The sequence below is a fragment of the Phragmites australis genome, chromosome 15 (assembly GCF_958298935.1).
Source record: "Phragmites australis chromosome 15, lpPhrAust1.1, whole genome shotgun sequence".
Taxonomy (NCBI): domain Eukaryota; kingdom Viridiplantae; phylum Streptophyta; class Magnoliopsida; order Poales; family Poaceae; genus Phragmites; species Phragmites australis.
The window spans coordinates 29353647-29370409 of NC_084935.1; the positions used below are offsets into that span (position 1 = coordinate 29353647).

General features: G+C 44.2%; 2 protein-coding genes and 1 pseudogene across 2 annotated transcripts; all 3 read left to right on the plus strand.

Annotated features, from left to right (window-relative positions):
- The first annotated feature begins 7249 nt into the window (after positions 1-7249).
- On the plus strand, positions 7250-11505 carry LOC133892053 (uncharacterized). Its single transcript, XM_062332797.1, has 12 exons — positions 7250-7549; positions 7659-7785; positions 7879-7948; positions 8055-8144; positions 8380-8496; positions 8592-9056; positions 9355-9761; positions 9862-9961; positions 10080-10139; positions 10241-10327; positions 10458-10595; positions 10971-11505. The coding sequence occupies exons 2-12, from the start codon at positions 7697-7699 to the stop codon at positions 11289-11291; spliced, it is 1944 nt and encodes a 647-aa protein (XP_062188781.1). The 5' UTR covers positions 7250-7549; positions 7659-7696; the 3' UTR covers positions 11292-11505.
- A 640-nt stretch (positions 11506-12145) lies between these two features.
- LOC133892288 (serine/threonine-protein kinase WAG1-like) lies at positions 12146-13272 on the plus strand (annotated as a pseudogene).
- A 399-nt stretch (positions 13273-13671) lies between these two features.
- LOC133893525 (plastid division protein PDV2-like) lies at positions 13672-15954 on the plus strand. The gene is made up of 2 exons (XM_062334556.1): positions 13672-13981; positions 15104-15954. Exons 1-2 carry the CDS (start codon positions 13778-13780, stop codon positions 15761-15763), a joined length of 864 nt encoding a protein of 287 aa, XP_062190540.1. The 5' UTR covers positions 13672-13777; the 3' UTR covers positions 15764-15954.
- Positions 15955-16763: the final 809 nt, after the last annotated feature.

Genomic DNA, 16763 nt, shown 5'->3' on the forward strand with positions numbered 1-16763 from the left:
TCCAAGCAAGAACAATTGGAGCTACTGGTACAAGTTTGCACACCGTCCTCCTGTGATAACTGGACTGTTGCCATTGCCCCCAAAGAACAGCTACTTCTACACCTGCACTACAATCCAGTGCCCATAAATTAGCAATCACATCTGTGTCACCATGCTTGACATGCCAGGATTGGATGGATACAGATACACTGCATGTATGTATGCATACACTGTACAGTAGCTGTTGTTGTTAGCTGGGACCAGTGGCCGTTGGCATGCATGCACTCACTGTCCAGCACCTTTGCATTGGCCCTGTCAGAGCTTCTCTTTACCCAGATACGCATTCAAGTCTGTCGCAAATCTGCCTGCATTGCGCGCATTCAATTTAGCGCGTCCAGGAGGTTGGTGAGGATGAAAATGAACGGGATGAATTGCCATGCAGGGATCTCTCTGCTTCCTCCATTAGTGCACCCCTGCAGCATGGACACGGGCGAGGCGTGCATGCTAAGCTTGGATGCAGGTCTGGAAGAGACACCACCCACAGCTCACAGGATGCCACATCTGTCGTTTCGTCAGGCTACAATACATGCAAGTCAGTGTCTCAGTGATTAAATGTGGTTCAGTAGCTAAGCATTATTTATGTATTTCTGCATGAGATGTTTCATCTGTGCAGGCAATTGTTAGAGCATCTCTTATTTAGGAGCTCTTCATTCAGATTTTATTCTCTACTTTTTAACGTGTTCCAATCGAAACCTCATATTTGACCTTATATTCGAATCACCTCTATTTTATTAATATCTAGTAACTCTCTCTCCTCTCTCTCCTCTCTCTCCTCTCTCTCCAGAGCATCTCTCCTAACGCCGGTCAGAGCTCCCTCTCTCTCCTCGCTCCTTCTCTCTCCCCGACCTCCCTCTCCTCGATCGAGCTCCCTCTCTCCACGGCACGGGTGGGCGGGTGAGGGGGCGACGGCGCAGCGTGGGCGGGGAAGCGCGGGTGGGCAGGTGCAGGGCAGTGCGGCCACGCGGGAGGGGCCGTGCGCGGGAGCAGCAACGCGGGTGAGCGGCCAGATGAGGAGCCCCTAGATGTATGGGTGAGGGAGGAGATTTGAGGGTTCCTCAAAGAAAGGGGGCCGGATAGGGAGTCAGTTGGAGGTCGATTTTCATCGTTTTTTCCTCAAATATAGATATGGGTGGGAAGAGGGTTCGGTTGAAGATGCTCTTATAGGTAGCACAATGGGTAGTGAGTACTGTTCATAGTCTGAAACTGAAAGGTACGCTGTTTACCACCAGTTGCATCGCCATTTTCCTTTCTGCTTTGCATTGCTCTTTGATGAATGCTGTACTTCCTGAACAGTCAAACTGAAACGTGTGTCTTGTACCACCATGTCAACATTTTGGTGAGCAGCAAAAGCATAGAATTGAGTGATGACCTGAAGTGAAGGGTCCCTTGCTTAGTACTTGCACAGCCCAATTCCAAGCACTTGAGAAAGAAACGGGGGAAACAGCAACGGTGATGAGTAGTGGCACGCCCCTGTCTTTTGAGTTCTCGGGCAGTTACCTCACCGGGATACCGACCATACTGTAACTTGCAACAGAACTGACGACGACAAGCAAAGCAAAGCGTCCAAAGTTATGGATGGTGAACCAAGGATATGGATGCCAATGTTTGCCTCTCCAGAAATTTGGTAAGGTTGTCCTTCCATTGGCGTTGTAGTTCATTTTCTCGAAAAAACATGGTCAATTACTAGGCGGTCAAATTAATTTATGACCAAATTTTCGTAAGGTTTCGTAGAGCAATTTTTCCATGGACCAGAGACAGCAGAATTGCGGCGGTTGGGATCTGACACAACATATGTAAAGAGTTGCAGTATCTAATGCGACACAAGTTTCATGCACCAACCAGTTCATTCGATCACTTGCAACGACAGGTAGGTTGCTAGTTGCTACTAAAAGGTGACAAGTTCCATTGCATTCATATTTTAACAAAAACCTCCTGCATAATTTCACACAGAATTATAGCCCACTCTCTCATGTTTAACACATGCACATATTTGGTATCAAATCATATCTTGCACCGCCAGATCAATTAATTGAACCTTTTGAAATGCTCCATGCAATTATGCAATCCTCTCTCGCTAATGGAGTACTATTGTGCGCAGTATGTCTCATCTTTTGGTGAAAAGATGATTGGAAAACCTGGCTTGCTTTCCTCACATTGTTTCTTCTTTTTGCCTTTTTGCAAAATTTTCTTTCCTGTCCACCGTGTGTGTTGAGGCCCTTTTGTTTGCCTCCCTTCGTCTTGTTGATCCGCTTTTGGCTTTTGTTGCATGGCCTTTCGTTTTGAGTTTTTGCCCCTTGTGTTCTTTGATATCTCTGTGTGTGCACCTAGAAAAATAGTACTACCTCCGTTTTCATTTATCAATTTTTACTGTAGCAATATTGACTTTATATTTTTCCTATGAAAAAATTATAGATATCTAAAACTTTCGTAGCATTAGGTACATCGAGAAATATACTTCATTAGTATTATATATTTTTAAGTATTTATAATTTTTTCATAGAAAAGAATGCAAGGTTAAAATTGCTAAATAAAAATAGAGTTAGTAAAGCTTAGGCCCACATATCATTGACCTTTTCTGCTTTTAGGTGCATGCATGCATGAAGACTGAGGCGCACGATTCCCGGTGAAGTCTGTTTGTTTAGCTCGTTTGGTTTAGACCTACTAAATAACCAAAATAGGTATTGTACTAGTGTTGTTTTGTTGTGTTGGTAATTGAGAAGCTTCCAACTTCCAAGGTCCTTCAACTCTTCCGTTTGATATTGCGGTGGCTTTCAAATGCACTTATACATCTATTTTGAACGACGAAGTTAGTTGAAGTTTTACTGGGTAGCACAGTAACTGCAAACTGATCCTTTACATGGTAGTACTCTCTCTGGTTACAAATGTAAGTTGTTTTAGTCTCCTCAACTATTCTCTAAATATCAGTTATTCTCAAACTTCTATATATTTTTTTCTCTTTTATTCTCGTCTTATCCTTGTTTAATAAATACTACCACTCTTACAATTAAATAAGTTATCTTTTCCAATACAGAATAAATAAAAGGTAACAAGGTCATTTGATCTATTTTTTTAATCCTTGTGCACAAGTCTAAAATAACCTACATTTATAATCGGAGGGAGTATGATTTATTTGGAGACCAAGGATATGACTGAGTGCAAAAAGTTTTTATAGGACCAAGAGTTAATCAATTAGCATTACCACTTTGTTGTATGTGGTGACAAACATTTTTTTATTTACCCATTGGTGGAGTATTATTTCCACTTGTAACTGCCACTGCAAAGTGGAGAAAAAATAGTACAAATACCTCTCCTTTTAATTTGTCGGTACGATTTTTTTTACATTAAAAAAGAGGATTAGAATGGTAACTAGCTTGAAGTTACTAGCTTACAACTTTGCTTAGATGGAAACTGTGTGGACTTTGGTAGAAGACATTGGATTCTCCTGTCCTTTGACCTTGCAATCAACAAGAAGAAAAGGGCGTAATAACCTAGGTGGAGACTAAACATTGCACACTTGGACGTAGGCACATTTAGATAAGATCAAGGACGAGTTAAGTAGCGTATCAGTCCTTGAACATTAAATGTTACGCGAGATTTGGTGTTCTGAGTTCTGTAAAAAAACGTCATCTCAAGCTTGAATTTGGCAACATGCATATCAGATCAATTGTCCTTATGTTAGTCACTGAAATCAAGTTAATATTTAAGATCGGTATCCTGCAACATGTTTAGGATTGGTGGTCATCTGTTCTGATCATAAGTTTAAGAATTGGATGATAGTACACCCTCCGTCTTGGTTTAAAAAATAATAGGCGTATTTTTTAACTCAATCTTCGAAGTATAAAATCTATATAGTGTAAAATTATTTTAAATTACGAACCTAATTGTATAATTTATATATTAGATATTTCTATAATTTGATTAAATATTAGTCAAAGTATATAAAATTTATTTAAAAAAAATATATGTCTACTATTTTTTAATTGAGGGAGTAAATCTCTTCAGTTCAGATACGAGAAGATCTATGTGAGATTTGCAGTGGTGGAGATTTATAAATTGTGCAGAGATTCCAAGCCTCATCAGACTGCGAGCATGTCCGGCTGTCTTGCTGTCTTTCAATCTTGTTATCTTCCTGTGGTTGTTGATGTTGGCGAATAAATAATAAATTTTGCATCATCTTATGATCATCAGGGCAATTGAAGGACACTGCAGTGCTAATAGACACAACCAGTAACGTGAATGCGGACTCGAGTTTTTGGGCCTATTCTGTCGATCGAGCTGATTTTATTTTAATATTTATTGTATTATTTTCAAATTGGAAAATAATAATGGAGCTACAATTCCTTTAGAAACTGCATAGTGCCATTTAATTTTTTATTGTCAGTTTACTAAGTTCATTTGAAGAGCAGTGCAGATCGCTTTCGGTTTTAGTCCTCCAAAAAGCGTTTCACATGTTTTTGATGATTGGTTAGGCAGTACGGATCCTAAGTTGAAATCCCTAATCGTTGTTAGGACAAGCACTTTATGTTGGGTCATTTGGCTAATTAGTAATGAAATTATTTTTGATAAATCAAAATTAAACCCTTACACGTAGGTGATCTTCAGGGGAGTGTATTGGATTCGATATTGGTCTCTACTGTAAAAGGAGGAGGCAAGAAATCAAATAAAGTGGGTGTGACCGTCCTAAAGACTACAATAATGAAGATATTTATCAAATATGAGTGGATGTTTACTTAGGAGACTCAAAGTTGGATTTCCATTATGTTTATGATTGATTTTATAATAGTTTTTGCTATTTGTTGGATTTTTATTTGCAGTCCATGCCTGAGATGATGTAATAATGAATGGTTGTGTGCATGCCTTGTGCAGATGATGGAATAATAAAACATTCCCTTATCTTAAAAAAAGAGAGAATTTGATAGGAGGCTGACACAATATGAATATGTGAGATCATGTTTTGAAAAATTAGCAAACACAAAATTGGCTTTATTGTAAAATTAGCAAAAACACAGTAATTTAACATTGCATGTGACGATGATACTCGTGGTAGCATAATTATAGATGATGTGCATGTGATGATATGCATGCGATGATGATGCTCGTGGTAGCATAATAGTATTTGTGGTTTTGATATGTGCAATACGCTTGTGTGAGTGGTGTTGTATAGATTAACGTGGGTAAAATTTGTGAATTTTATATCTTTAGACCCAAAGATTTGATTGACATGATTCTTATTAAAATAGCTTCGTATAATTTTCTAGTTTATACAATAAAAATTTAAGGACAATCCAACGTCCAGTTGGATTTTTCTGACATCGCTTTAAATGTCGTGATAACAGTCTGTCAAGAATTGATTTTGAGATTAAATTGAATATTTGATTGGAGTGATTTAAAATTTGAATTTAGCCTCCGCAATCATTCACCTTTCACCCCCTCTCATTAGGTATTTTGTGCATAATTGATCTTACATAATAATATGATTTTGATTTGTGATGGACATGAATTGTTAGAAACAGATTAAGATGATTAATTGGAACCCATAATTTGGCTTGATATGTTAAAACAATATTCATCTAGACCTCGTCCTTTTTGTTCTGTTCTTCTATGTTGCTTCCTAACTTTCTTTAAGCCCATGTTTCAAATGCATGCAAAGAGCCCCACACCATATCCATACAAGACATACAGAGGCAACATTCCACAACAAGAATTATTCCTGTGACAAGCAAGAAGCTCCCTTAGAGCAGAGGACAAGTAGTACTTAGTTGTAATGGGCTTCCTTTTGAGAAAAGGAAAAAAAAAAGGTAGTAGAGAGACTAGAGAAACAAGAGGAAGCACCCAATAGAGCAAGGTTTGTTTTCCTTGGGGCACAGCCTCAGACCCCTTTTATCCCCACTTTCTCCACTTTTGAGGCCACCCCTGCACCTTTCCCTTCCATTCTTTTAGCTTTGTACACCTCAAGAAGGTTTAAACATTCTTCGGACAAAACATGGTTTGTCTCTAATGACTGGTTGATCTCTTCTTTTAGTGTAGGGTCTACCAATTTCATCTTGTGGAATCTTTTTTTTGTTGTGCTCACAGTTCTAGAGGGAGGCTTTACCACTAAGCTGCTATTGGGGTAGGATCTTTGGGATACATGCTTCTAAAAGGGAAAAGAGATTGGGGATATACTGATCACATACTAGTAGATACTTTGTTACTACTTTCGGATGAAATACTAAAATTCCGCAAAATTAATAGGTAGCGCGGCACACCTTTTTTATAAAGGAAAATAATGCAGCGCACTTGTAATTTAATTTGAAACTTCATATGAAGATTTCCCTAAAGTAACTCGATATGAATATAATTGAGCTGATGGACAGCTCGCCAGTCTTTTTGCATCAGCCACATGAGCGAAATTCAGAGTTATGCTGCTTAAATTCCCAGTCAAAGATCCGATCATTGTGAGCTGCTGTAAATGATGTACTAGCATATCTCTTGCATTCGTATGCTTCACTTGTGCATCAATGTCACGAAGATCTCCATCTGAAAGCGAAAGCAAAATATTATTAGGGATTTTGAATGAGTTCTTGCTGTCACATCTGAAAACCTAGCAGTCCAACTGTTTACCAGGATAAGCAGTGACATGACTTAAATTATCTGCTTTAACTAACATTTCCGGCTTGTATTTTTCATAGTTGGATGTGCTCATAATAGTGATTCTTACCATTGTATGGTTGAAGTCTTGCAGATAGTTGGGCAGGGTAGAAACTAAAAACTCTAACGTTTCCGTTGGCATTTGGTAGGAAACCTTGGCTCTATTAGGAGACAATGATTTTGCATTAATCTATTGCTACAATCTCTAACCTGTTTCAGACCCACAGTACCTGAAATTATTATTCCATCAGGGTCACTGTAGAGAGAGAGAGAAGGGAAAACCGATACACAAATAACCAAGCAGGTTTAAAAAGTTGCAAACTTTCCCTAGTTTTCCATACCAGAGCTGTGCTGTGCTGTGAATCAAGAACTGCTAGAGGCAGGCAGGAATAAATTTCTCTGACCTAGTGACCTTGGACAAAAGGTGCAGTAGTAGTTAATGCAGTATCATCTACTGCTCACAACAAGGAAAGAAACAAGGCAAAAGCTGCCTGTGGAATTTTTTTTTTTCATGAGGTGTCATGGTCAATGCCCTTTCGCAGGATGGCTCACACACATAAACACTACTCCTAATCTCCTATTATCAGTCTGTGGTGGCTGCTGTTGTGTGCGATTCATTTGGGGGTTTCTGCAGTTAAAGGGGCCTTTCCCATTGCAAAATGTCCACTTAGTTAGGTCTTTGACCTGAAGAGTTGTTGTTGGCGGTAGATGGCACATTGGCTGCTGGTGGATATCCACAGTGCAGAGCTTGTTGGAGTCTAGTGTGGCTTCTGCCTTCTGAAGGCACCATTCTGCTCACTTGCATCATTGGGAGCTCTCTCTCTCTCTCTCTCTTGATTCTCTTCTGTTTGAGCCCCAGTTCTGAGCACCAGCAAATTGTGTGAGTTCTTTTGTTCTATGTTCTGCAAGTTTCTTTCTTTCTCTATCTTGCACAGCATAGTTCTTGCTCTCAGTTCTTGATTGGTTTGATTGTTCCATGTCCCTTTCAGTTCTTGATTGGTTCAGACAAGGTGTGTGAATAACAGAAATGGAGGTAATGGAGAAGAAAGGTCACGCACCCTTTTCCAAAGCAATGAAGCCTTCGAATGCCTCTGCAAGGCACAAGCGTTCTAAGAGGTTGGATGCATGAGCTTGCTTCTGCAGATTTCTTCGGTTTTGTTACCTTTTTGCAATGTTCATGAGGAAATTCTTTTGTTTGTGGAATGGCAGTGATTTCGAGGACAAAGATGCTAAGGGCGCACTGCGTTCTTCACAGAAAGCATCTAATCAACCTAAGTTGGTAACTTCTTAAATTTCCTTGTACTATGCTCTTCTGTGTATGGTTTTATATGGCATCGAGTTCTGAAAATCTGATTAATTTCTATGGTTTAATTTGTTCTTCCCAGCAAGGCAGAAACTCAAACAGTCACATGAAAAGTGAAGCCGATAAGGGAATTCAGCCTAGGAGTGAGGCACAGAACTCCCTGAAGAAAGAGGCAAGGACCTGAAATTTGCTGCTGTTCTTCATTGATCTTTTGTTGTACTCACATATTAAAACTGTTCCTTCTTGTACTTTTTTTTTCTGTCGTCCAGTACTTACTCACAGAATTTTTTTTTTGGAAAAATAACTCAGAAAAATTTAGCCTAAATATTACAAGGATTGTAAATAACATGATGAATTCCCAAATGCTTTTTTTTGGGCCTGATCTCTGGTGTGATGCTCACATGCAGATTCTGCAACTGGAGATGCACCTCAAGGATCAGCAGGTGGTGCGCGGCGCACTGGAGAAAGCACTGGGGCCTGACCCTGCTCCTGTCACTCTTCCAAATGAGAGCTCAGTCCTAAAGGTGCCTCCTTTACCTGATCTGTTCTTGTTTAGTTTTCTCATTTTTCATGAATACTATGTTCACGAGATCACTCACACTAATATGCTTCCAATCAGCCGGCTATTCAACTGATAAGGGAGGTCGCCGCGTTGGAGCTGGAGATCAAGCACTTGGAGCAGTACCTGCTAACACTCTACAGGAAAGCATTTGAGCAGCAGCAGCAGCAAGCACCCACATTGCCATCTTCAGATGCTCAGCGGGAGGCGCCGAAGCTGTCGGTGAGCTCACGGTCTGCGCAGCTCGAAGAAACGCCGAAGACGAAGGCCCCTCTCAGTCTCAGGAGTGGAGGTGATCCAATGCTGCACTGCAGCTGCCCTCCACTTAGTAAGGGGAGGAATGGCGCAGCGGATGATTGCTCGCCGTCGACATGCCCCAGGAGGACTATGGATTCTGACCATGGCCTCCGAAGCCAGTCTGCGCTGTCGTTCCGCGGAGTTTGTTCATCCAGGATATCACCCACAGAGGACAGTCTTGCGAGGGCTCTTCGGTCGTGCCACTCCCAACCTTTCTCATTCTTGGAGGTGATTGTTACATATAGGAATTTGCTATTTCTAGGAGTACTGAAATCGGTTCATTTTGCAGTTACAGTTAAGTCCACGCCACACTTTAGTTGTTACAAAAGGATATTACAGTATATTGATCAGAAGTACATCGATAACCAACAGAAACATACACTTAAATTGAACATGTGTGCTGATATTCAGAAGAACCTACTTTTGTGTTATGGTAATTTAGTAGCATGTTTCGTTTACCTCTATAAACTGCTATATGATTCTCTAAGTTCATTTGTTCTGAACTCAAGATTTTGTTGATGAGCAGGAAGGGGAGACTGCTACATCAGGAGTGGTAAGCTTGGCTGACTACCTGGGGACTAATGTAGCTGACCACATCCCTGAAACTCCCAACAACCTTTCTGAGGAGATGGTCAGGTGCATGGCAGGGGTGTACTGCAAGCTTGCTGATCCTCCTCTAGTTCACCACGGCGCATCATCGTCGCCGACCTCGTCGCTCTCCTCAACAAGTGTGGTCTCCCCACAGTACCTTGGGGACATGTGGAGCCCCAATTGCAGGAGGGAAGCAACTCTCGACGCCCGGTTGATCAACCCGTTCCATGTCGAGGGCCTCAAGGAATTCAGTGGACCGTACAGTACCATGGTTGAGGTTCCGTTGATTTCCCGTGACCGTCGGAGGCAAAGAGAAGCTGAAGATTTGCTCCAAACTTACAAGTGAGTTTTTGTTAATGCTTTCTACACTGAAATGGATGGAAATGTTTAGTTTTTCTGTTCAGTACTGTGACATTTGTATACTTATGCATTGGTGTTTCAGGTTGATCCTTTATCGGTTGGAGACTGCCGATCTGAGAAGGATGACGAACGAAGAGAAGCTCGCTTTCTGGATCAACATACACAATGCATTGTTGATGCATGTAATGTTACTCCCATTGTCAATTCTCTACTACTAAGCAGATTAGCACCTGCTGACTTAAACTGTTCAGTGTACTCATTTCTCCGAATGTTGATGATCCTTGGCACTAACTTCCACAGGCCTACCTCAAGTATGGCGTCCCACAGAACCATCTGAAGAAGACATCACTACTGGTCAAGGTAAAGTAGAGCCTCGCTCTCCGTCGATCATCGAAACCGTCTCGAAGAAGACAAACAATTTCGTGAGAGTTGGCAATGACTGACACAATGCTTCTCCACAGGCTGAATGCAAGATTGCCGGGCGCACCATCAACGCAGCAGTAATCCAGGGGCTGGTTCTCGGATGCAGCACTCACTGTTCCGGACATGTACGTATGTCAGTGGCAGCATCATTTGGTCAAAACTTACGGTGTTCCTACAGACATTATGAGATGTCATTTGGACAGCTACCCGCGTCGCTAATCGAACCCGATTGTTTGATCCTTTTAACGCGCGCAGTGGCTGAGGACTTTGCTGCAGCCAAGGATCAAAAGCAGAGCGAGCAAAGCCGGAAGCGAGTGGCAAGCCTTTGCCGTTCATCAATCTGAGCCTCTTTTGCGCTTTGCGCTTTGTTCAGGGAGCCACTCCGATCCCGCGGTGAGAACACGGACTCATCGTCAGAGTCTGAATTTGCTCCTCCTCTCAGCTGGCAAAACACAAAGATAATGTGATTCTTGGAACTCTAAAACATAAGTAAACATGATAATCACACATTGGAGTAGTAATGTAGAGATGTTTCCGAAAGTGATAAAGCTGCATGCATCCCCCCTGACATGAACACAATGATAAAAAGAAGCTTGACAAGTATCTACTTTTGTTTCCTTGGTATGGGCCTGTGGAGTATGAATGTATGATGCAAGAATGTTACTGATGCTGTTCGTGCATGCACTTTGTTCATCAAAGTACTACACACATCATTGCCACTCCTTTTGCTCACCCTTTGATCGAGCTTGTGTTTCTGCATGGATGCAGGTTCGGGTGTACACGCCGAAGCGGCTGTCGCAGCAGCTGGAGGCGGCGAGGGAGGAGTACATCCGGGCGACGGTGGGCGTGTGGAAGGAGCACCGGGTGCTGCTGCCCAAGCTCGTGGAGGCGTACGCCAGGGACGCCAAGCTCTCGCCGGAGCGGCTCGTCGACGCGGTGCAGCGGTGCCTGCCGGAGAGCCTGCGGACGGCGGTGCAGCGGTGCCGGCGAGGGGGCAGGTCGTCGGGCAAGGTCGTCGAGTGGGTGCCGCACCGGCAGAGCTTCCGGTACCTGCTCGCCAGGGACCTCGCGTTCCCGCACCTCAGCTGAAATGAACACAACAGCCTCCATTACGGCTGCTAATTCAACTGCATTTAGTGAAATTGATTCGGTGATTAGCTGTAGTTGATAGATTTGGTTCTAGGATGATTACATCCATCTCGGCAGGATTGTTACATCGTGTGTGTAACAAGGCGTGCAGTATGTAATCTGTGCTCTGTAAAGAGATTTTGTACATAGCAACACAAATGAAAAAGATGACAAATTAAGGGCATATGCCCTAAGTTCTTGCAACTCCTCGCCCTTAATACCACACTAGTAACTGTGTTTCACACATGTTGAATTAATACAAGATACAGCAATAAGTAAAAAATATAACAAAAGAGATTTAAATATATAAAATTCACAGCATGATCATGTAATTCCAGAATGTAGAAGAATGACGAGTATCTAGATAGGAGGTTGGAGGGATTCATTGTTTAAAGTTGGTTGTTTGTAGCAACACTGTGAGAAGTATTAAGATGGTGACTGATTTATGAGGAGATAAAAATAATTCACGTATAGTACTTAGTGTAAAGATAATGTGATAGAGATAACCTCCATGGTAGACGACGGTGGAAACGATGTGCAAGCGACGGCGCACCCTCTCCAGAAAGCTAGTGTGCGGGAGACGGCACACTCTCTAGAGAAACACGATGTTGCAGCACGTGACCGTTTGATCAATTCAAGTGGACGATGAAGATCGACCAGATCTATTACAACTCGTGCATTTTATTAGAGTATGATTTACTGTGAGTTAGAGCATCTCCAAGAGAAACCTAGTATAACTCCTTATAGTTAAATTTAAGAATTTTATCTCTAAAATTCCTCTCCAACAGATGTCATATATGTTTACCAATATTTAGATGTTCCTAATATCCTCCTCCATCCTAACTAGAAGTAGGGAACCAGCCAGACTCTTAATCCCACCTAGGCCCACCTACCTACTCCCACCCGCCAGCGCCTCCTGCTCCTCCCGAGCCTCCTTCTCCCACTAGCCCGATGACATCCTCCGCCTTGCGCACCTCCACCTCATCCACGAGCTTGGCCATAGCCACCTCGCACGCATATTCCTCTGCCGCCTCAAGAGTTCCCCGCTAGTGTCCCCGCTCTTCGTGCTCAAGGTCGTTGCCTCCGCAATGGTGACCCCTCTCGGGTCTCCCACGTCCTCGTCGAGTCGTGCGTCCTCTCCTCACTCGACCACCCCTTCATGCCCACGTTCTACGCGCGCCTCAATGCTGGCCGCTACGCGTGCTTCCTCATGGACTACTGCTCTGGGGGAGACCTCCACTTTGTGCTCTGGCGCCACCCTAGCGGCCACCTGCCCGTCACCGTGGCAAGGTTCTACGTCGTAGAGGTGCCGCTCGCACTCGAGTACCTCCACACGCTCGACTTCGTGTACTGCAACCTCAAGCCGAAGAACGCCCTGCTCCGGGGGGACGGGCATGTCGTGCTCTCCAACTTTGACCTCACGTTCCCCGCGTCCGTGGAGCCCACCGTCCGGTGCCACCATGTGTGAAAACAGAGCCGCCGCAGGAGGAGCATCCCGTTGCCATCTTGCTTCTCTAGCAATGGCGGCAGTGATGATGAGGAGGAGATCGGCGCAAAGGAGCGATTCGAGTTCGTGGCCAAGCCTACTACCGCGAGCTCCAAGGATTGCATGGGCATGCATGAGTACCTCATGCCTGAGCTCGTGAGCGTGAGCGGCCATAGCAACGATGTTGACTGGTGGGCCTTCAACGTCTTCCTCTATGAGCTCATATACGGTCGCATGCCATTCAAGGGTTACATCAAGGAGGTCAAGCAGGTCAGTTACCCGTAGCTCGATAGTGAGGTCAACGCGACCCAGCTTCGAGACCTCGTTAGGAGGCTACTCGAGCGGGACCCGCAACGTCACATGGGCATCGCACGCGGCATCGCCGAGATAAAGCGGCACCCGTTCTTTGCCGAAAAGGGAGAGAGAGAAAAGCAAAGGGATGAAGGAGGGAGATGAAGGGTGGGGTCCACACGTCGGCGATACAGGAGAGGGGAGAGAGAGGAGTTTGTTGGAATATAGGGATTGGGTGTAGGAAATCTATTGGAGATGGAGGAGATTTACAGAGTGAATTTTATTAGAAAGACTCCCTATATTGTGATATTAGACGTGTATTTTTAGGCATATCTTGAAGATGCTCTTACACTAGCTTTGTATGTGTGTATACACACACACACCCCTCTTAGCCTAAATTGTATATATCAGCGGTCCACCACAACTTCCTAGGGCAGCCCAGCCTGCTTGTCCTGAACAAGGTTGACAAGCCCAAATCCAATCGGAGCCCAAATATGGGACTGCTGATTCGACGGCCGAGATCGCGCCGGGCCCCACCCGCTACGGATACGCCTCGGCGTCTCTCCACCACAGCCGAGCCACGCGCACCACGACGAAGGCGGAGCTGGCCACCACTGGTCGCTGCTGCTAGCCCTGGGTTTTGCTAGGGCTTTACCCCGCGGCGGCGGCGATGGAGGCGGAGGAGATAGGCCTCGTCCTCGCCCGCGCCTCCGACCTCCGCTCCAGGATATCCGCGGTGGGGTCGCAGCGGGGCGACGCCGAGGAGGCGGCGCTGAAGCGGTTGGGCGCCCCGGGGGAGGACGAGGAGATGGAGAGCCTAGTCGGCATCAGCGACGCGCTCGAGTCCCTCGAGCGGCAGCTCGCCACTCTGCAGGTCCGGTTCTTGGGGCTCTCGTCTCGTGATGGGGTTAACTTTGTTCATCAGTGGTCAAAGATGCATTCTTTGGATTAATCTTTGCTTTGGATTTATATGGCAACTTGCGGTTGATTTGGTAGTGCCTTCTCTATTTGGAAACCACTCCTCTTTCCCCTTAAAACATACTAGTAAAGAAACAAATCAAGGCTTGCATAACGTGATGCCACAGCGAGAGAACAAACTTAATCTTTTGCTTACATTCTGATTGCCTGGTGCCTGGGTCCAAATTCTGTCTCGTTGCTGGCTTGCAGAGTGCTATCAGGACTAGAAGTTGTACCACGGTCGTTGGCATATATGTACGGCACCCATCGGTGCTTCAGGATGCTGTCTTACGAATTGTAGGTGCAAGTATTGGTAGAAATGTCATGACGGGTGAACGAGGATAAGTAGATACCAAATCTAGGTGTAAGGTGCACAAATTGAACATAGTCGTCATCGTCTTCCTTAGCTTATGGGAAGTTCCATTGCATTCCAATTTGCATGAGCTGGTATGTTCTGGTTCAAAATTTTCCTGCATTTGGCGGAGAAGTGTGGTGCTGCTAATAGATGCAATCGCCTGACTGAGAATTGTGAGATTCAGTTAGTTTTTGTCACTGTCTTGGTAGTTGAGTCCACTTCAATTGTTCTCTTGCACGAAAAGGATACTTCAAGACGATAACATTTTTGAGCGAAACACATTTGAGCAAAATACAGAGAAGGCCATAAAAAAAAAAAAGCGCTCTTTGACTGGTGATTACTATTTTTACATGTTAGTCAATTGCTCACTAACAAATTAGGGCAGCACTCATTGTACTTGGTTGGATGCTTCTTATCTCACTAAGCAAGTGTTTCGTTTGGATACCTCTCATGCATTAAGTTAGTGGCTGTATGGGCTCTCTCAATATTTTGGTATCATAGTTGACAACAAGTTCTTGTATTGTTACTTTATTTCAGAAGGGTTTACATTATGCTCTCTAATGTTCCATCACATCAAATGGCTAGGGCTCAGACTGTTTCTGAAATTAGCACATGCATTGTCGGCTATTTGTTTCTTTGTTTTTCACAAATTAAATTCGTTAACACCTTAAGTGTCACTGCCAGGACCTCCAGCACCAGCAAAGATATGAACGAGAAACCATCTTGATCCAGATCGACCGTAGTCGGAGATTCCTACTTAACAAGCTCAAAGAATACAAGGGGCAGGACTGTGAGGTAATACATGAGGCTGCCGCTTTTGCCGGTGAAAAAATTGAACATGACGATGGTCTAATCCTTCCTCCTTACTCAAACCATGTCACCAATTCGTTTGTGCTCAACGATCTGTATCCTCTAGACTACGTGTCCAAGTCCAAGCGCTTGCATAACGGACTGGACTCTGATGGCACGGCTCAAGACGATACAATAACAAACGGGCTAGAGAGCAGAAATACTAGCACCTCAAACCGCAGTTTGCGAGGAGGGATTGGGTCCTTCATTGGATGGATGGCTAAAACGGCAGTCATGGTTGTAGGCGCTGTATCTATCATGAAGGCTGCTGGCTACGAGCCTGTGATAGCTAGAAATAGCATCAAGTTGGACATCGTGGGGCTGTTCAGTAAAGAGGCAACCAGCAGAGAAGAGCGGCGGAGTACTTTGCATTGCCCTCCAGGTAAAGTGATGGTGCTCGAGGATGGCAGGGCTCACTGTGTTGTGAAGGAAAGAGTTGAGATACCCTTCGATGCCAACCTGGCATCCCCGAATGCAAGCTATGGTTTAGGCTGAAATCGGCCAATGTGGATATTAGGATCTAGCTCGTCCCTGAGGGGTTCTGGAGGAATTGTGACTTGAGTTTTGTAAATCGGCCCATCACTTCAATTGTTTCTTTTATTTCTTCATTTGGCGCTGAACATGCTCATTGAGGTCTTCAAGCTTGTGTATTGTGCCCCATGTTAAAATCACGGCTTTCTTGTTCATTGTTGTTATGGTGAACTATTTTCTTTGACTGCGCTGCCCCACTTCTACCACTATGATATATCATTGATCTTGTTTCCACATGTTGTTTGTTCTCTCCTCCGAGCAATATGTTGTTCACTGTTGTTTCAGAGCAGAGCACAAACGGAGTACTGGACCCTAGGAGGTTACAGAGCAACACGAGGTCAGCTGTGCCTTTACCAATCGGCAATAAAGAACCCAAGGTCCTGAATTTGTTGCTGATTGGTGAACGCACAAATGGTACCTGCATGTTGCTGGTATAATTCATGTATTTTTTATACTAACATCTGAAGGCATTGTTTTCTTACTACTCAAGCATTGGAGTAGCAGAAGAGAAGTGCCGGCCTGCAGGCTTTGCAACTGTTGAGAGCAAGAATCTGAATCCAACGCAGGTTGCCGGCCAGCTGAAACAACAGACGAGACACCAGGTGCTGATGTTGACGAAGGGAAGACGAGCCTGCCGAGGAATTTCGTTCGCTGCTGTCAGCTTCTCGCTAGGCTCGCTCGCTGTGTGAATCAGGTACAGAAAAGCCAGCATGCGGCTTCCAGATGAATCGAGATGATTGGAACAGTGAGGCATGATAGCTATCTACAGGAGCAGCTGTAATTTGCCTTCCCCTCCTCTGCATGTACAAGTCCCTAGATGCAGCAACAACCTCTCTAGACGCGTCACTGGAATCCATCAAATATACGGCTCGAGTAGATTTCCGGCGTTCGTACCTGCAGAGTGCAGAGCCGGCCGGTGCATGGTAGCTACGCTACAGCTCGTCTCCAGACTCCACACTCGAGA